Consider the following 21,270-nt stretch of genomic DNA (forward strand, 5'->3'; position numbering starts at 1 on the left):
GGTATACTGGGAACCGGCTCTTGTGTGGCGGAGAAACTTCCTTCAGCGGCAGCCGTACCAGAGCCGAGCCCTGGAAGGGTGGCCAGCAGCGGGAGCGCTGGCCGCTGTGCGGCAGCAGCTCTGCGGCGGGAAGGGACGCACACCAGCACTCGGGCATCCTTGCACAGTTGTTTTATTGTAGGAAAAATAATATCGGCAATGAGTTTTGCTCGTGGAATCACAGTGCGAGCACAACCCTCCTCGGGCCTCGCTTGCCACGTGCCAGGCACGCTACAACACATGCACAACGTGTTCAACAAGGCTGCACAGAACGAACAAGGCACCCAACACTGGCGTGGGAAACTGCCCGTGGTGTCCAGAGACAGTACTGCTGCCAGGTAGTCCCCACAGTTCAACTGTTGGTCGCACTACTTTGGGTGGACCCTGCAAGGCAGCATGCCTGCGCAGCGTGCACCAGTGAGAGGCCCCCCCATCCGTGGCTCACCAATGGAATTTCTCTACCGTTGATGTGACAGACAGGCTAAAATTTATTCAGTGTGTAGACTATTATCCCTAAAAGAGGCCATTGCAGCCACCTTGGGGGACGTTTGTTCGCTGTTGTGCGCAAGGAATGTTGACATGTCTGTGCAGCAACACCACTGGACAACAGGGAGGCACTTGCGCACAAGAAAGAGCTCACCATGTTTCAACAATAGCAGGGCGCAGCGGCAGTGCTTGCAATTTAAGCATTCTTTTTGCGGCGGCTGGGACTTCACCTTCCCATGGTCAAGATTCCCAGGCGGTTAAAACCAATTGAAGCCATCTCCAAAGGCGCACCTCATAGCCCATGTGTTGCTTTGGCACACAGAAACCCCCCAAATTTTTTTTTTTTTTTATTTCGCCCGTACCATGAGCACAAAGGATTGAATCAACGTTGCCCCTCGCAATCAGCTCACCATCTGTGCAAATGATTCCAGGCTGTGATGAAAGCAGACGAAGGCCCTTTTTTTTTTTTCAAACGTGTTTTGACCAGGGACTTCACATGTCTTCACGGAAAAGCTATCACAACACTGCACCCCAACTAGCCCGGGGAGGTTCTGCATTCATGGCCACACTAGGGACATGGCAATTTCTTTTTATGTCTGATGTAAACTCCCCACTGTGTACTGGCTAGTTGAAATACACGATTGTTTTTGTTTGGTGACTCTACAGGCTGTACATGACTCATCACAGTCAAGGTGGAAGTAGTAATCTGGATGCTGGCGGCTTCCTCCCAAGCCAACCACTGGAGAAGCCACAGGGTTGCCTACAAATGTGGGCCCCGAATGGAACGAGTCTGCCTTGCCTCTGGTGCCATTAAAGGTTTTCGTTGCCTTCGTTGTCAACAGGCGAACACTATCGAATGCAGCAGTTAAACCTCATTAGCTTGCCTCGTATCAAACTCAGTGGAGCTGAAAGGCTTTTCCCAAATAGCAAAATGGACTCCGGGTTACTGAACAGTGCTCGATGCGTTCACACCTGCTCATTCTAAAAGCTTTTTGTAAGCACACCAGAAAACTCTACAACACTAGAACATAGCCAGAAGAATTTGATGCAGAGGGCACGCGCTCCAGGGAGCCAACCTTTATGCAATTAACGCAATCATAATTTATGCAACTTCAAGGCTCACGCACGCACATGCAAGCACACGAAACCATGTGAGCAGCACCAGCATTCCTCCCTAATACCAGAAGTGGATGCAAACCACCCACCAGACCTTTTCTATTTTGGATTCAAAATATGCTCTCTTAGTTAACAGTAACTTTATGAGTGCATGTGGTGCTAGAACAGCCAGTTTCCTCCTCTTTTTGTGCATTGGTTGCTGGTACAGAAGCATTTATTGGGAGGACTATTTTACTGACTAAAACTGCTGGATGAGCGCAGCTACTACACAAATGAAAATTAGAAAATAACAACACGGCGCCTGTGTTTTTTTCTTTCTGTCCTGTTTTGAGGAATTTAAGAAGGGAACATTGGTTGGTTTGTCAACTCCGTTTACCTCAAATTTTTCCTTAATTTCTAGCTGATGGAGCTGAAAAGTGTCGCCCTGTGCTCGCTCTTTTCTTTTCCCCACAGTTCCCGAGTCTGGAATTGGTTAATGGCACGTGCAGAAATGTCGTTAACGTGTGTTCCTTCCCATGCACTCGTTTCTTGCGAAGCCCCTTCACGTACGGCATGCCGTGAGGGGCAGCTGCAAGCACACTGTTGGGCTCGCAGAAATGAGGACACCGATTGAGCTGCCATTTCCTGGAGAGTGCTGCACCCCCTGCACAGTTTTCTTACATAACCCCCTTCTGCACTGGTCACTCAACGTTAAGACGCTTACCATCTTGAAATTTAAATGCGCGATAATTGTTCTGCAGCAGCAAACAGCTGATTGTATTTGTCAGTGCTAAATGAAAGCTCAACACAAAGTCTAATTACAGTTCCTGTTGTGTACATGCGCGGGGACAGTTTGCCCGTCGGAGAAAGTGTGAGCCATGATTTCCTTGCCAAAAACTTGTGCACGCTTGCGCTTTGCCAGTGGTGTCCATTTAAGTGGCTTGTGCGTGATGAGGGCAGAGCCTTGCAGAGAGGAATGTATGTTGCAGTGCCACTGCAGTCGCCGAGAGAGGCACGCCGAAAGCGGAACTGATGCACTGCCTTGCTGGTCACGCTGGAGAGCACCACCTTGGTATTCGCACACTCACTGCACCCATCCATTTCAGAAGCCGAACCGGTGCACTGGTGGGCCATTCAGTTTATGTGGTGAGCTCGGACTGGGCCCGTGCATGTGCAAAACACCAGGGTGCATGCAAGCTGCCCTGCTCAACGGCACAGCATCGATAAACTATGGTTGCGAGGGTGGGGTCCACCTCCGTGACTGTGGAGAGGCTGGCATACAGCAGAGCCGCACAGTGGTCCCCTCCCCCGGCACAGGAGGGGACCCCCTGCTGCTAATCTATGGACGGAAACCTGCAGCCGCAGGGAGGGTGTGTCGTCATCACAGAGGCTAAGTACTACTGCCCCGCCGGTTCGTTAAGGCTGCGCAGTCTGCTGTGCCGGCACCACACAGTCGAGCAGGAAGGCGCCAGGGCCCACACCTTGCCGTGCAGGTCTCGGCGTCGCACACGGGCACAACGGGCGGTGTCCACTTGAGCACACTTTGCCCCCCCGGGGGAGGGCGACACGCACGAGCTATAAAAATAGGGGTCCATATTTTGAGCGTCCCACTGCGGCCGCCACGTGCCCACTGGCCTTCTTCTTCTTCTTCTGTGTAATATACATGCGCGAACGCGTCTGTGTGGACGAATATATTAGGAACGGCTCTCTTCTCTTGGCTGCGGAGGTAGGAGGTGCTGCCGGGCGCCAGGGAAATTGAGCAAATGGCGGCCCCCACTGGCCCTGCGAGGAACAACAACAACCATTGCAACACAACGCAGCACACAAGGGGGCGTGACTGTGCACTGTAACAGGGTGGGGCAATCGTAGAGTTTCTTAGTAAGTATACTAGAGAGGTAACTGTTTTTTTTTTTAATCCATGTTGTCGTGGGGGTTTATGGGAAGACCCCCCTTTTGGCTCTGGCTTGGCATGACAATTGGATTCTTAAGCAGTTTTTGGGATTTGCTTTCTTCACTGTGCATTAACACGTCTACGAGCTCTGAGGAAGCCGAAATTCTCCCTGTTCTGTGGTAGCCATCTCAGGACGTGTTCGGTGAAACAGCCGGCAGTGCGTGATCATACGTGACATTGGTCATGCCGCAGTAGAAGGACGTATGACTGAGTGGGTAATATGCCGCCGCGAAAGTTGTAGCTGACGAAAAAAAGAAACAAAACGTACTTCGACAAAGACACGATACGATAGATACGGGCGCCTGTATCTGTCCTATCTTGTCATTGTCCACGACTGTTTAACACTACGTTTTCTTTATTGTTGAACTGTAGCTGACGGTCGGTGCACTGGTTCATAAGCAGGTGACGTTTTCATAGGCACGCTCAAAAAACTTTCCAAACTCTTCAAACAACTTATTATTTGAAATAATGGTAAAATTAATAAAATAAGTCTTTAATGAGTTCCCCCCCCCCCCCCCCCCCCATATTAACATTATTCGTAACTACCACCTTATCCTGCAGAATATCAGACACAACCGTTCCGGCAAAAATACGCTTTACTTCTTTTTTTCCTCAGTTTTAAAACAGCCTGTTTTATTTTCCACTTTCATAATTGCACACTATTCTTCGCGTTTTTGGGGCACTTTGTTTAAATTTGTGGTCACTGAAACGTTTCAATCCAAGCCAATGATGAAACTAAGGCGAGCGCACGATGTAATGGCTGTCCATGACGACACAGACGGCCTTGATGTGAGCTGGATAGACGCTAACGCCAGATTCCTCTCTAGTTTATATTGTAAAAAACTCTATGGGGGCAATAGACACAGGCTTGCAAATTCAGCTGACACGAAACTAAACTTCCCAAATCTTCGAAAAGCACCCGAATCAGCCCCGTGAAAGTAGTTCGCTCTAGTAAAAGGAAGCATGTGATAAACAAGAAAAGCACAGAGAAAAGTTCTCAATCTGTGCAAGCTTACCAAAAAAGTAACAGCATCGAGTTGCCTGCAAGAGCAGCCGGCACTTACAGAAGGAAGCAAGATGCTCACATGGTTTTTTATTGCTTCATATAAATGTATCGCACAGTTATTCACCTCTATCATATGACCAAGGCGATCCAGTTGTGAGCAGTGCTTTAAGTTATATCTTGAGCATCTCGGTGTAGCTCGATTGCCTGAACTCGCTGTGTAGTCGTACAACATAGGGGCTCAGAACTTCCAACAGGAGCAGCTGGTTGTGCTCACGTATAGAGTTACAATAACAAGCTTGTTCCTTACCCTATCACATGACAGTCGGGGCAGCTGCGAAAGTGGTCAATGAAAGCAGAGCAAGCTGAAAATCGTTAGCACTACTTGTGCAGCCATCAGTTTCATGACAAAGCAGACAGTCGTCGCTGAGTGCAGCTGGCACAAATTTTTTGCTTTATTTAGCAAATTCTTCTACAATAAGCGCTTAACACTAAATAGGTTGGTCATATAAACAATAATTGTGTGCTTCTTTGTTGTTTTTCTGCTTGTTATTGGGGAGAATGTGTCATCTGCGCATGCGTGGAGGTACATATAATGGCACTTGCCAGCAGACAAGTTTATCGCTGTCTCGCGCTTGCGCAATTCATGCAAACATTAGGGTGAAATGACCTGTTGCATTTACTTTAGCAAATCATTTGCCCAACGAATATGCCACAGTGACAGTCCTTTAAAGCAATGATGGACAATTACCTGAATTTGTTTATGTTCATTTCTCTCTTGCGGTGTTTCGAGCAAGCAAAAGGTAGGAATGAAATGGGGTAAAAGGAAGGCATGGGCTAAGAGGTATGCCCAGCATTAGGACGCTATGAGTCTTCAGCAGTTAAAGTGTTTTTATTTGTGGCGATAAAACTTCACGGGCACGCACCCGCCTACGCCCAGACTTGTGCATGCTACATGTCCTTCCTACATTTTTTCTCTTTAGCAATAACTGGCACAATGTTCTAGACAATGGCTGCACCCGCGTCTCACTGAAGGTCATGTTTTCGGTTATGTGCCTGTTTTCAGTTAATTCCGCCACTGTGTTGGTTGTTATAATACAGCTAGCTCCGTAGCATTACGGACAGCTTCTGTGAAAATGCTATGATGCGCACTCCAGCGCATATTATAGCATTCATCTGTTTACTGAATTCACTGAATAAGATTCATTTTTAAGCGAGCGGGAGTGATCTCTAGTGGGATTTTGCTGTATTTAGACCACATAAAGCAGCTGCCGAAAGGTTTGTTTAAATGCTTTTTCAAACATGGTGTGTTCGAACACATTCAGTTAATGGCAATTTTTATTTGGCCCGATGTGAAGTACTGCCAATAAAAAATGTTTTTCACTAACCCTTACACAAACACGGACCAAACTAATGCTTTGGTGTGGTTTGGCATTGACGTGTTAGCTTAGCTGCCAAGCGGAGTGGTGCCATCTGCAGCCGCCACCGCGAACTAGGGTGGATAGATACGCCACCACCACAAAGAGGGAACCAAAGTAGCGCTAGAATTTTTGGGTATATACTTAGATACAAGTTAAGAACAGCAATGGCGCGTATAGTGTATCACTGTGCCGTAGCTAAAAATCGGTGATATCGACACACTTTGAGAGCAGATGGTTCGTGTTATATTTTTTTTTTTCGCTGCTATGCGCGCCTACCAGCCCACTAATCATAAAATAACACATTAGACGGTCGATCGCAGCGTACGTACGTAAGCACTCATTTACGGCGTCATTTATTCCTGTCAGTTTCGGTTTGGACAAAACGAACGCCCAGCGGCCGCCATGACAGGAGGGTGTCCGTGACGTCACCATTCTGCCCGCACAGCTGCCGGTCAGTACGCGCGCGCGCCCAGACCGGCTGAGGTCCACCAACCCCACGCGTCCGGGCAGCATGACGTTAATTCCAAAACCATGACGTGTACACACGGCGTAGCAGCGCGCGCCAACCGCAGCCAGCGCGTCGGCCACGTCACGGGAGCCCCGACGTCGGCAGTTTGGGGCAAGGAGCAGATGATGTGATGCTGGCCCGTTCTGGGCTTTCTCGCGAGGGCAAAAATAAAATGAATTTAAAATAGGTATGTTATACAGAACGGTTACTGTTGAAACTTGCTGGGAGAAATCTCCTGATAAAAAGGAAGCATTTTACATAGTTATCTCAGCTTTGAAGTTATTTCGGGTCACTAAGTCCTTTAATGTGTGCCGTCGTGTGCTTTTCTCACCTAGTTTGTACCTAGCTCGTTTGTCGTGGCTGCAGTAATTTATAATAACACAAAGCCTGAAAAGAATTGTGGAAACGACTCATGTCACGTTCAAGATTCAGTAGCCGACCGATTTCTCGGACCTGGGAACGAAAAATAGTCCGAATAACAGAGCAGTCCGAAAAATCTGCGAGTCACTATACTCCTATGGGACAACTGGCGGTTCCTCGGGAAAGTCCGAAATATCCAGCAAACCCGAATTTTCGGAGTCCGAAAAAAACGGTCGGCTACTGTACTCGCAGTTAAAGGAGCCATGAAGAGAAAATGCAAGTTGGTTTTATTCGAAAGATTTCGTGTTTTATAGTGCCCCCAGCGCTTGTCCGGATACAAACGGTGCTTTATTCACTGAGAAATTAAACAATTTAGGTTAAAATTTTGATTTTCCCGCTCAATCGTGCGTTTTCGTGGTCCCAAGTGACATCACGGGAACCGACCGCTCTGCAGCCTAGAGTACCTTCATTCACGCATCCGCCGTACAGGGTAGAGACACGCAACGCTGGCGCCGCCATGTTCGGTTGCTCGCTCGCCGCCGAAGCAAGTCATTGTGTCAAAACCGCGCTAAAATTATCGCCGCAACGCGGTTTACTGAAGAAGTTTGAATCATATTGTCTGTTTCACGTTGCTAGGTCTCGTGGGAAACGAAAAGAATAACGCGTTGAGCCCGTTGGCCCAATTGCGGCGGCACGGGACCGTTCAAAGGTTGTCTCCACCCTGTAGTGGTGTTGGTTTGTTCCCGCGTTTCTTTACGTTCCGTAACCTAGATGGCGCCACCATACCGTGGCAAGCGTTTGGTTTGTTTTTGCCCGCATTTAAACCTGGCTTGTTTTTGTTCTGGGAGAAAATATTCGTTCCCTGAAACAGTGCTCGCTCGACAAATGGGGTCACGTAAGACACCGTTGCTTGCGTCAATCGGCCAGTGTCGTCTGAGACAACCCAAGCCCCATAGTGCTGTGCAGCTAAACCAAAGCATGCTGTGCGCAGTACGAACAGCAGAACGCATCAGTACTTCTATGTTTACATGTGCTTTCGTAACTTCCACTGTTTGTCCCATCATTCCTATTGCTTTGTAAAGAATGTGCCCTAAATTTAGGCGCAAATCGCTCGTTCGTCTAGTTTGTAAGCTCTACCTAATTTGCGTCTGCTTCTGCCAGCCTCCGCCAATCGCAGAGCTTAGCCCATGTGACATCACAGGTTCTGTTGCGGGAAATGAGCTGGTGGGTCGCATGACCATTCCAGTTTTTCCTAATTATGTAGCTTATTTGAGCGAAGTTTACGTTAAAAGTGGTGTCAGTATGATTCTAGCGATACAATCTTTTGAATGAACCAAACTTGTGTTTTCTCTTCATGGCTCCTTTAAGAATATTTTGCACTGCGCGGAGGAAGAGCTTACTGCAGTTATGAGGTGCTTGGGCCACTTCATTTGTCGTTCGTAAGTCGTACTAGCAACTTTTCTTTGCTTGGGCGAATATGCTTACTGTTTTTTCTCGGTTCGCCTCCACGATTTGCGAGAGTCGAAGAGGCACATCGCAGTGAGAACGCCCTGGGCGGCAGAGATGCTCACCTGAGCGGCGAGGAGGAGGGGTCAGTGCCTCTTCATGTGCAGCGATAGGTGGTCGGAGCGCGAGAAGGAGCGCTGGCACAGCTGGCACTTGAAGGGCTTCTGTCCCGTGTGCTTGCGGAAGTGGCGCGTCAACTCGTCGGACCGCGCGAACTTCCACGTGCAGCCTTCCCAGGTGCACGTGTACGGCTTCTCGCCTGCAATCACAAGGGGGGAGCGACGCCTGTGATTCGTCACTGCATGCACACCAGTGCACCTGCACCGCTTTTTTGCTCACTCGTGGGTGCGTTTTCCCGGAACAAGATTCAGCCACGAGTTGTTTGCGCATATGCGCTTATACATTGTTCTGGCAGAAGCATTTTTTTTTTTTTTGCAGTGGCTATTTTGTCGGCAGCCGGCAGATTAGCCTGGGAGAAAAGTTGCCGGCAGTTCCTTTACATTGGCTGGCCCAGACCACGTGATACTTCTGCCGGCACATTTCCGCAGGTGCTATTTTGCCGGCTGCCGGCACATTTTCACAGTTGCTATTTTGCCGGCAGATTAGCCCGGAAAAAAAGTTGCCGGCAATTTCCCGGCAATGCTTACAATGGGAGTCAAGATGTTAATTTTATGTTAAGTTTTCGAGCTTAGCCGCGCTCGAAGACAAGATTGATTGGTACTGTTCAGTGAATTACGCCAGAATATAGAAAAAACGAGTCGGCGAGATTGCGGCGGGCATCATGTCGAACTTTGACTCAGCCCGCCGTGAACCTTGACACTTTGATTACAGACAGTGAATGTTCCTTGGTGTTGCCTTTGTAGAATTTCAAGCAAAGTCCAAAATAAAGAAATGATAGCCAAAAAATCAAGATTGCACGGCTAAAATTCACCATTCACCACTCTTTATTTCAATGCTACGGAATTTTAAACACGAACTTCAGTAAAAACAATATTTCAGCATGGAATTATTCAAAGCAGGCAGACGTCTAGTAATTTTTCGTGCATACACCAAACACAATCGGGCAAATTAAAAACAGCAACGCTGTTTTTAATTCACACTACAGTGCCAAACTTTAGCTCTCGGCTGCTTGCTGAGACGCACACACGGCAAGTGGTACGTACCACAACAAGCACCAATCACACATGACCGAGTCATTTGTGTCAAGATCATTTTTACACGTGTTACCACGTTTTTGCGTGATACACGTGTATCCAAAATGCCGCGCGGCATTTTGGATACAAATGTTGATATGAACGCTGTTCGAAGTAATTTTACAGAATATGCTTGGTTGGCAGTGGAGAGTGTCCTGTCATATAACAATTGCAACAGCGGGAGTGTAACACGTGTAACACTGCACGAGCGTTATTTAAGCAATAGTCATCTACGCTGCTTGGAATGCTACAACTAAATAAAAATATTGTCACGAAGACAAGGACGATGCAGTGGTGTTGAATGAGAAACACGTTTATTGGAGCGAACTTGTGCTCCCCTAACAACTCAAAAGAATACAGAGGCGGCGAAGCAGCGGTCAACAAAGTGACTTGCACAGGCGAATGTCGTCGAATCGAATGCCCCGGCGTCCGCACTGCAGGCTTTTTATCTTTTGGCGCGCGTGGTTCTCGAAACGTCGATTCGCATCGAGAACATAGTAGATCCAAGAAGATTATTCTGGGCTGTTCACGTTAGATCGGAATGCTCTCCCTATCACAACAGATAACACATGCGGCACAGAAAGAAAGAATGGAACACGCGCTTCCCTTGGCGCAGAGATAACACAGACCGGCGCAGCCGGGCGGTAAAAGCAAAACACAAATAAACAAACCCAATGAATGGTTCGCGGCATTACCCCCCCTCTAAGAGTGCATCGACCCGATGCTAACATAAGCGACAGTCCGAACAAATGAAAATAAAAGTTCGTCATCGTCCGTAGAAAGGTTTTAAGCGAACCACGTGGACGACTTCAGGCCGCGTGCGTCGTCGTGATGTGCCGGAGTCACCATCGGGGATCACTTCGTAGGTAAGTTGGCCAACACGTCGTAGAATCTGGTAGGGTCCGAAATACTTTCGCAGGAGCTTCTCACTGAGTCCGCGTCGTCGGATGGGAGTCCAAACCCACACACGATCCCCTGGTTGGTACTCGGCGTCTCGGCGTCGGAGGTTGTAGCGGCCCGCATCCACCAGCTGCTGGTCCGTTATACGAACTCGAGCGAGCTGGCGGGCCTCCTCCGCACGTTGAAGATATCCGTGGACGTCGGCGTTGAGGTCGTCGTCTTCTACGTGCGGAAGCATGGCGTCGAGCATCGTAGTCGGCCTTCTACCGTAGACAAGCTCGAACGGCGTCAGCTGTGTCGTCTCCTGGATAGCCGTGTTGTACGCAAACGTGACATACGGGAGCACTTCGTCCCAAGTCTTATGTTCAACGTCAACGTACATTGACAGCATATCTGCGATTGTCTTGTTCAGACGTTCTGTTAGTCCGTTCGTTTGGGGGTGGTACGCCGTCGTTCTTCGGTGATCCGTGTTGCTGTAGCGTAATACTCCTTGCATCAGCTCCGCAGTAAATGCCGTTCCGCGGTCTGTGATTAGGACTTCCGGGGCTCCATGTCGCAGCACAACCTGGCTTATAAAGAACTTCGCCACTTCTTGTGCAGTCCCCCTCGGAAGAGCGGCGGTCTCTGCGTAGCGCGTCATGTAGTCTGTCGCTACGACAATCCACTTGTTCTGTGATCGTGACGTAGGGAACGGGCCTAAAAGGTCCATTCCAATCTGTTGAAATGGTCTCGATGGGACGGCGATCGGTTGCAGAAGTCCGGCGGGTCTTGTCGGCGGCGTTTTTCGTCGCTGGCAGTCACGGCAGCTCCGGACGTAGTGGGTGACGTCAGAGGTAAGGCCGGGCCAGTAGTACCTCGCCTTGATTTTTCCGATAGTGCGGGCTGTGCCCAGATGTCCGGAAGACGGGTCGTCGTGGCACGCTTCCAAAATTTCGTCACGAAGGTCCGCGGGGATGACGAGAAGGTAATTCGCTCTTGTTCCGGGGCTGAAATTCTTCTTCACAAGGACGGAGTTTCTCAGGCTGAATGCTGGTAAACTGCGTTTGAAGGTCCTAGGAACGGCAACGTTGCATCCCTCGAGGTACTCGATTATGACGCGTAAGTCGGGGTCGGCACGCTGCTGGGCGGCTAGGTCGCTCTCCGTCACGATCCCGAAGAACGCGCTGTCTTCATCAGAGTCTTGTGGTGGTGGGTCGACGGGGGCGCGGGACAGGCAGTCGGCGTCGGAGTGTTTCCTGCCGGATTTATAAACGACTGTAACGTCGAACTCCTGCAGGCGCAAGCTCCACCGCCCAAGACGGCCAGAGGGGTCCTTCAAATTGGCGAGCCAACACAGCGCATGGTGGTCTGTTACAACCTTGAATGGCCTTCCATACACGTATGGGCGAAATTTTGAAATCGCCCATATAATAGCCAGGCACTCTTTCTCAGAGGCAGAATAGTTTTTCTCCTCCTTCGACAGACCACGGCTAGCATAGGCGATTACCCTTTCGCAGCCGCTTTGCTTTTGGACAAGGACGGCACCCAAGCCTATATCACTGGCGTCCGTATGCATTTCCGTTTCGGCATTTCCGTCGAAATGAGCGAGCACGGGCGGGCTTTGCAGGCGTTTTTGCAGCTCGCCGAATGCTTTTTCTTGGTCGTTTTCCCAGCTGAAAGGGGTGCTATCTTTCGTCAAGCGCGTGAGTGGCTCTGCAATGCGTGCGAAGTTTGCGACGAAGCGCCGGTAGTATGCGCACAGCCCGAGAAATCTCCGCACGCCCTTCTTGTCTTTTGGCCTTGGGAAGTTCGCAATGGCTGAAGTTTTTGCCGGGTCAGGTAGGACTCCCGCGGCGTTGACGACGTGGCCCAAGAACTTGAGTTCCCCGTATGCGAAACGGCACTTTTCAGGCTTCAGCGTCAACCCCGACGTACGAATGGCCTCGAGTACAGACTCCAACCTTGCAAGGTGTTCGTCGAAAGTCCGGGCGAATACCACTACGTCGTCGAGGTATACGAGGCAGGTGTGCCACTTAAGGCCAGCTAGCACAGTGTCCATGACTCTTTGAAACGTCGCTGGTGCTGTGCACAGCCCAAACGGCATCACCTTGAACTCGTATAGGCCGTCTGGGGTTATAAATGCAGTCTTCTCTCGGTCTCTCTCGTCCACTTCAATTTGCCAGTAGCCGGTCTTCAGGTCCATCGATGAGAAGTACTTCGCATGGCAGAGGTGGTCGAGGGCGTCGTCGATTCGGGGGAGGGGGTACACGTCCTTTTTCGTGATTTTGTTCAGTCGCCGGTAGTCAACGCAAAACCTTAATGTGCCGTCTTTTTTCTTTACGAGTACGACGGGCGCAGCCCAGGGGCTTTTCGATGGCTGTATAATGTCATCGCTCAGCATGTCGTCGACTTGACTCCGAATGGCTTCCCGTTCGTGTGAAGAGACGCGGTACGGTGACTGTCGGGTAGGTCGGGCTCCATCTTCGGTTATTATTCGGTGCTTCGCTAGAGGGGTCTGACGTAGTTTTGCGCTCGACGAAAAACATTCGCTATAGCGACGCAGCAAAGCCAATAATTTTTTCCGTTGTTCTTGCGGTAGCGCCGGATTCACGTCGAATGGCTGCGGGAGCTTGAATGTTTCTACGGGTGTGCGTTCAAAGTCGGCGACTGCGATCACATCACTTGCTTCTTGCGTTTCTTCGAGGAACGCAATTGCAGCTCCCTTGTTTAAATGCTGGTACTCTTCGGTGAAATTAGTGACCAAAACGTGAGATTGGCGTTGCTTAAAGTGCGCAATGCCTCTTGCGACGGAGACACCGCGGTCGAGAAGCAACCTTCGATCACTCTCTACGATAGCGTCGATGTCAGAAGCAGCATCCTCACAGTAGACGGCGATCATCAAGCTTGCGCGGGGTGGCAGGGTGATGTGATCGTCGGCGATCCTGACAGCAGCACGGTGATCGGGGTTCGGCTGCGGCGTCGTGGAGTGATTGGAGGAAAATGTTATCGACTTGGTCTGCAGATCAATTATTGCGCCGTTGTCCGTCAAAAAGTCCATTCCGAGAATCACGTCGCGGGAGCAGTTAGGCAGAACGACGAACGCCGCAGGGTACGTTGTGCCGTCTATGGTGACGCGCGATGTGCACGTTCCACTTGGCGTCACGAGGTGGCCTCCTGCTGTGCGTATGTGCGGACCGTCCCATCTGGTCATAACTTTCTTCAGTTTAGACGCAAATGGTCCGCTCATTACCGAATAGTCAGCTCCCGTGTCTACGAGGGCGACTACGTCAAAGCCGTCGATGGACACCTTGACGTCAGATGCAGTCGTCCTCGAGTTGCGGGTTCGTCGGGGCGTCGTATCTCTGCTTGTACGTGTTGATGGTCGGGCACTGTGCATCGTCGTTGTCGTCGTCTTCTCAACGGACGTCTTGGTCAGGTCGGGTACGCGTCGCGCCGTGTAGCTGTCGTCGTGTTCAGGAGTCTCGCTAGGGCTAGGTCGGGTCGTCGGGATGAGGGCATGTCGTGAATGATGGTCTTCAGCGAGTCGCTGCGTCGTTGGAGGGTTTTCATTTTTCCGCCGTTGTGCAACTTTACCTCCCGAAGTTGCTGCTTTTAGTTTCCCCCGCGTGGGCTGGGGGACCTTCCACGTGAGAAGTCAGCAGTGCTGCGGCGGTTTGGTGACTGAGACGGGTAGGGCGACGGTGAACGGTTGAAGCGGGCTGGTCCTCGGTTGGTGTTGGAGAGGTATTCTTCGATCTCAGCAGGGCGCTGGCCGTATCGGGGGCGTGGGGCGTCGACGGAGAACCCTCGCAAACCGAGCCTCTTGTAGGGACAGCGACGGTAGATGTGGTCGGCCTCTCCGCAGTGGTAGCACAGCGGGCGATTATCGGGCGTTCGCCACACGTCGGTCTTCCTTGGCGTCTGGTATTGGTCTACAGGGCGTCGGGCGGGCGGCGTTGGACGGCGGTATGGCTCAGCCTCTTGACGACGGGTTGGAGCAGGGCGGGGTTGACGAACAGCCGAGGAGTAGGTCATGGCTTGTGGTTCGCGGGGTGCTTCCGACGGCGTAGAAGTTCCCAGTGCGTTTTGGACTTCTTCTCGGATTACGTCGGTCAGGGAAGCCACTTGAGGTTGCGGCGTCGTTGGAAAAAGCTTCCGAAGCTCCTCCCTGACCACTGCTCGGATGGTCTCTCGCAATGTATCGGAGCTTCCATTTGCAGCACCGATGGTCTCCGAGAACAGCGCGTTGACAGGGCGGTCGTACTGCCTGGTTCGAATTTCTAGCGTCTTCTCCATCGCGGCCGCCTCAGACGCGAATTCGGCCACTGTCTTCGGAGGGTTACGGACTAGACAAGCAAAAAGCTCTTGCTTCACTCCTCGCATTAGAAACCTGAGCTTCTTTTCCTCGGTCATTTCAGGGTCCGCACGACGAAAAAGTCGCTTCATCTCCTCAACGAAAATCACGACTCCTTCGTTGGGGTGCTGCGTTCGAGTTTCAAGCAAAAGCGCAGCTCGCTCTTTTCTCACCACGGTAGTGAAGGTCTTAAGGAACTCCCTCTTGAATTGAGTCCAGTCGGTCAAAGAGCTCTCATGGTTCTCGAACCAAGTTCGAGCAGCATCTTCTAAGTAAAAGAAGACATGCCGGAACGTTTCTTCATCGTCCCACCTGTTGAAGATGCGGACGCGCTCCAACTTCTCCAACCATTCTTCGGGGTCTTCAGCGGGGGCTCCCCGGAACGATGGCGGTTCTCGGGGCTGCTGCAGGATGATTGGCGACGTTGTTTCTTGCACCATGGTGTTGGTTGCAGCGTTCCTTCTCTTGGGCCCTTCTGGCAGAAGACCGAACTCGGGCGGTAAATCTTGCAGGCGGGGGCTGGCTCTTGTTGGACTGGCTTGGCGGCTTTTCGAGGTTGTAGTGGGCATGAAGGGTGCGTACCCCGCACCTCCACCAGATGTCACGAAGACAAGGACGATGCAGTGGTGTTGAATGAGAAACACGTTTATTGGAGCGAACTTGTGCTCCCCTAACAACTCAAAAGAATACAGAGGCGGCGAAGCAGCGGTCAACAAAGTGACTTGCACAGGCGAATGTCGTCGAATCGAATGCCCCGGCGTCCGCACTGCAGGCTTTTTATCTTTTGGCGCGCGTGGTTCTCGAAACGTCGATTCGCATCGAGAACATAGTAGATCCAAGAAGATTATTCTGGGCTGTTCACGTTAGATCGGAATGCTCTCCCTATCACAACAGATAACACATGCGGCACAGAAAGAAAGAATGGAACACGCGCTTCCCTTGGCGCAGAGATAACACAGACCGGCGCAGCCGGGCGGTAAAAGCAAAACACAAATAAACAAACCCAATGAATGGTTCGCGGCAATATACACAGGCTATAAGATTATATACTTTGTATTTCCATTCGTGACAGCTGTCTTATGGCCGAGTATCTGAAGCAGTGCATTGTTTCGCAATTCACAAGTTTGAATCCCCGATATTGCATTTTTGTTTTTGTTTTTTGTTAAGGACCACTGAAGTGATCTGTAAACATTGCGGCACTACTAGCGCAAATTGTAATCTGGAGTATCTAGGCCATGTTTTGACCACTCGCTGCATTTACGCGACTTTATTCAGTAGAAAAATCAATTTAAAATTGCTGTCCTCTCTGTAACCTCTGTGCCGATTTCTATGACGTTTCGTATGACGTCGAAACAAGATGGCTTGGCTTGACTGCACTAGAGTGAACTATTATTCTCCGACGGAATGAGTCGGTCCAGTGTTTAGTCGCCTGGGGGCCGGCGGGTCGTCGCAATGGACCTCTCCCTGTATGTAAACACCGTGACGTCACGAAGCGCACGTGCGCGACGGGTGGCGCCTGCAGGCGGCCGCGAAGTGCGGCGGCGGTTGGCAGAACGCGCCTGCGCCGACGGCCCGGCCCGGCCGCGCGGCGCGGCGCTCGACAGGAACGATTTGCCGTTGGTTCGGGCCGCCACTGGCCTTCTACATTGCAGGTGGGGGTCTAGCTATCCTAGCTGCGGCCGCAGCACCTCCATGTAGCTTTCCGCATATACAACCTCCGCAACACTTCCGCATACCGTACGGTCACCTGACGGTTGACGCTTTCGGATAATCAGTGCGCGATAGAGCATCCTGAAGGTTGGTGCTGTTGCGACGCATTCTCAGGATATTTTTTAAGATGCTTTGTGTTCGGAAACATACCAAGGAAAGCTCATTCATTGTTCCTTTCGAGGTCCGCTTAAGCTGAGCGCGGTGCCTCAGGCAGCGTATACGCTCCCTGTTCTTGGCCCCTTTGCGTCGTCCGGAGGGCGCACGCACGATTTCATGTCGAGGGGAAAAAGGAAAGGTGAAGCTGAAAGGATTAAAAAGTAAAATAAGCAGCAACGAAACAAAAATATAAAGAGAAGAAGCCAAAAATTATTCCAACAGAAATATCGCGATGATGTCGTGCTCTACGTAATCGACCGATTGTTTTGTTACCTTCTCCAGTCAAATCGCGACACGGTTCATCGTCACTGTGAGAGTAACATAGCAGCCACATATGTTTAGTGCGTACAGCTTGCGACAGTGGCACTGAAATAATTATAGTCATTATTTCATCATAGTTAAAGTTAGTGTCCTTGTACGCCCGCTGCATACACCAGCGTCGGGAGGCCGCAGCAAAAGAATACATTCACTGAGTCCGTTCGCTTAGGGAAAACAGATTTTTTGAGTTGCGTGAGCGGCCCACCTCGCGCCGAAGGCACGATACTATATGTGAGCACGGCAAGCATCTGTGTTTTGTCGCATCCTCAAGGCATAATATAATTGATCAAGGTAAACATTTATTGCACTTACAAGCATTGAATTTTGTTCGTCTTGAACAGATTCCCCCATACGACCAAACTTGTTGTGGTCGATCTGGCGGCAGGCGGCTATCACGGATCCCTCGTCGAAACATTTATTTCGCGTCGCCGAAGCAGGTTAGGCATTCATTCTCTCTTTAATGCAGTACTCTACCTCGACAAAACATGACAATATTTCGCAGCAAGCCCCTGCCCCTTACCCGCGGTACTATTTCACTGGACTAAATTTCTGCTGGTGCTTCATGATAGCAGATGGTTGATAAACAGCATCACAGCATAATTTCATAGCACGAATCAGCGCAGACTGCCAATGTAGACGGTATGACTCCGCTTTCGAGAACAGCAGAAGTTCGAGGAGGAGAGGAGAATAAACATTTATTGAGCATAAGTGCTGATGGCAGGGCACTCGCCCGGTGAAGGGCATCCTTATTCCGGGATACCCAGGCTGCGACTTGCCGTCCAGGCCCTCTTGACCAGTTCTTGCTGGTGTCCAAGGTCCGGATCGACCAGACGAGCCGAGAATTGGAAATGTTGCTATGAGTAAGAGCAGACCATGTCGCTGCTTTGGCTGCTAGCCTCTTCGGCACATTGCGCGCATCCGCAATACACGCCGAATTTACCTCTTTGGGGACTCGGAAAAGTCTGATGCCGCTGATTTTGCTCGCACGATTTGCGTAGCCGGGAGTACAGCAGCCCACCGGCACCAGACAAGCCAACACATGAACAAAAACTCCCACCTCCCCTCGCGGGAACCCCTGTGTAGATGCGACGCATAGGCGGAGCGGCGAAGGGACCGCGTTTTATAGCGCGCATAACGTTGAGGGGACTGCGTAACCCGGTCCCAGTCGATGACGACGTTGGCGTACTTGTAAAGCGGCGTGGACTCTAGGTGTTTGAGCCAAGCGTGGATGTTGCTTCGCCGGAGAACGGCACACCGGTTATATGCGCAGCGCGCCCGAAGGAGAGGAAACCGCGGAAGAGAGAGTACTGCACATGCGCCGGCCCCAGCGCGTCTGCCGCGGCTATGACGCAACGTGCCGCAGCTATGACGCAACGTGCCGCGGCTATAACGCAACACAATCCAACACAATCCACTTTAATTCAATCCAATCCAAAGCCAAGCCAAGCCAATCGAATCCAATCCAATGCCCCTCGCGAGAGAGTGTTCACTATCGGAGAGGAGAGGGGGTGAGCGGCGGAGAGCAACAATCTAGTCGGTGTTGCGGAGAGCGCAGCTGGCGCGGCGAGGAGAATGGGGGAGGGGTGGACAACGCCGCCGCCGACGACGACGACGCCGGAGGGACAAGGCGAGTGAATCAGATGCTCTGCATCTAAAAACTCCACTTTTGCGCGCGTCTAATGCAGCCTCACTGCATACCCGCCGCGCGCCGGTCCGAATGTTTTGCCAACCACCCTCCCGGCCACACCCAGCACGTGCGCTCGCCGTGACGTCACGACCGCCGCGTCACGTACCCCGGGAGATGTCCATTGGTTCGCTCAGTTGAAACTACGCCACGACACGTTTGTGCCAGGAAGGATGTGCCTTTAGGTTGTTACTTTGTAGACTGTTAAAAAAAAAAGTCGCTCCACACAAGCGCATATGCGACGCTTCGACTGGTACGCTAGTAGAAAAAAAATGAGGCTAATTGAAAGCGGGAGAAGAGTCAGCGAAGTCAATATAGGTACTAAGGAATTAAAATCAACCAAAACTTCTCGTACAGCGTAAAACCAGGGTGCGAGAAGCACTTTTTGCGCTGGGTGAACTAGCACAGCGGTCAGCAGCACGACGACACATCTGGGAACGCGTTTCCGTTTAAGGAATGCGGTCGGTAGACATGAGACAGAGTTTTAGCGGTCCGTCTGTTCCGTCGTTTACGTAGTTCCCGTGTTTACCGGGACCCGACTGCGCCTGCGCGCGCGGAAGGGCGAGGAGGCGCACCCCACCGTGACGAATGCACGGGCATGGCGACGGCTGGCCCGCGGAACTAATCCCCCCCTACCGCGGCGAATGCGCAAGTGCCCAGGCGGGTAACGGCCAACACAGTAACTACGGAACAGAGTGGTCATACGGAGTGCTAAAACTCTCTAATAGAGAGAGTAGAGAGTTTTAGCAGTCCGTCCGTTCCGTTCGTTACGTTGCTGTTGAGCGGGACCGGTCTGCGCCTGCGCGCGCGGAAGGGCGAGGAGGCGCGGACATGGCGAAGGCAGGCGCGCGGAACTAATCCCCCTACCGTGACGAATGCCCAAGTGCACAGACGGGTCCCGGTAAACACGCTAGCTACGTACGCGACGGAACGGACGGACTCCTAAAACTCTCTAGTTTTAGCAGTCTGTATTTTCCGGGATGTACGTGTACGGGGTGCTAAACAGTCTAGTGTGGAAATTGGGGAACGCTTACTGCACAAGCGCTAGCAAGAAATAGTCATATAAGCTGCTTGAAATGCTAAAACTAAATAAAAATGTAAACTGGCTTTACATTATATACTCTTTATTTCCGCCCCGGGCATCGCTAGCTTATTGCTGAGTGCTCTGGCCCCTTCCACACCCTACACTCCCCAATGAAGAATACCGCACATGGCGACGTCTCCGAATAAACATATACTACAACAGCACATCTCCCCCAGCCGTTCCACATACAACTGCCCTGATTGCCACACTCCAGCCACTACCCCCCTCGTATTCTTCTGCCCACACCACCGTTCCCCACTTCCTCCTCAACTGCTGAGAAGTGGAACACGCGCTGACCAACTCGAACCTGCAGGACCAGCACGACCAGGTCCAGCGGGCCACACGAGCAGCGAGAGCACGCCTGCACTAATGCGCCTCCCATCTGCTCAAAACTTACAAAATAAACGTTTACTCCCCCTCCTCATTGCCAGCAACAACAACAAAAAATTGGCGCATCTTGCAGTAGTGGTGCAAGGCTGGAGATAAAGCGGAGCTGGAGTCGACCCAGCTGCTTCCGGTTTTGCTGTTTTGCTAGGTGTACTGGGGATCTTCCGCTCTTCGCTGCCGTTTTGGCGCGGCGGCTTCAGCAGCGGGGCCTAAACCGTCTCAGATGTCCTCGAGCAGCGACACGACGGCGTTAGCGCTGCGCTCCTTCTTGCTCGGGAGTTGCATACTTCTTCGGTCGACCCATGTTTTGCGGGAGTCTAAAACGATGTGATCGGCGCGGAGTCACGGGGCGCTGCGTGGCGCCGACCCGGCGACTACGTCATAGCTTGGCGAGGCTTGGCTCCGACCAAGCATCTGCGCGAAGGTCGTGCCGGGTGCTTCGCGCACGGAGGAGCTTTTTCAACAGCAGAGCAGTTTAGGCCGACACAAATCCGTCCGGCGGAGACAGAAAACCCGAGCGCACGTGAGCGCGTGCCTCGCGGCGACCGCGCGGCAGTCGTCCAGGCTTGCGCGTGGGCCCGCCGCGCCGAAGACGATGAAGACGAATCTGCCAAGCCATCCCTTAACAATCCACGCGTGAAGACGACCGCCGGACCAGCTGACGAAGGAGTGGAGGTCCACCTTGCGAGGACGCGCTGCAACAGGATTTGCACTACGTGGCTGTGCCGTCGGAAGACGACGACGAACGGCTTTGCACTGCTGGGGTCCGGCTGCTCCCTCTCTCCCGGGATGCGCTGTCAGTGTGGGGAGGAGCTAGGTAGACCTCCAGCTCTGCCGTCTCTCCAGCCTTGCACCACTAGTGCAAGTTGCGCCTATTTTCTTCTTGGTATTTTTTCGCTGACGCCACCGAACCAAGCTCAATCTTAAACAGCTCCGCTGTTAAAACTCGAAGGACACGGAGCGAAGGCGGAATAAAAGGGACGTGCAAGCTGCTCCTGGGCGCTACCTCGGTCGGCATGGCCGCGAGCAGCGCTGCGCAGGACCCCAGTCTACAGCGCGCCTCCAAGAGTTGCAGGGCCTTTGGTCAGAACAGGCATGCCCGGGGCCCGGCAGCCTGCGGCGACCCACATGGCGGC

At 51.7% G+C, this 21,270-nt stretch overlaps 1 protein-coding gene across 3 annotated transcripts in view; it reads right to left on the reverse strand.

The window, feature by feature from the left end:
* Positions 1–3,255: 3,255 nt before the first annotated feature.
* LOC144174299 (uncharacterized) overlaps positions 3,256–21,270 on the reverse strand; it is a 169,393-nt gene continuing 151,378 nt past the window's right edge. For all 3 annotated transcript variants that reach the window (XM_077702924.1, XM_077702922.1, XM_077702923.1), the window contains 2 exons: positions 8,435–8,628; positions 3,256–3,402 (listed from right to left, as the gene is read on the reverse strand). In XM_077702924.1, coding sequence (XP_077559050.1) covers positions 8,456–8,628 — 173 coding nt within the window. In that variant the 3' untranslated portion in view covers positions 3,256–3,402; positions 8,435–8,455. The remainder of the gene's footprint in view (positions 3,403–8,434; positions 8,629–21,270) is intronic.

Source organism: Haemaphysalis longicornis, unplaced genomic scaffold (genome assembly GCF_048455015.1).
Source record: "Haemaphysalis longicornis isolate Haplotype H1 unplaced genomic scaffold, Haemaphysalis longicornis Haplotype H1 scaffold_3, whole genome shotgun sequence".
NCBI classification, from domain to species: domain Eukaryota; kingdom Metazoa; phylum Arthropoda; class Arachnida; order Ixodida; family Ixodidae; genus Haemaphysalis; species Haemaphysalis longicornis.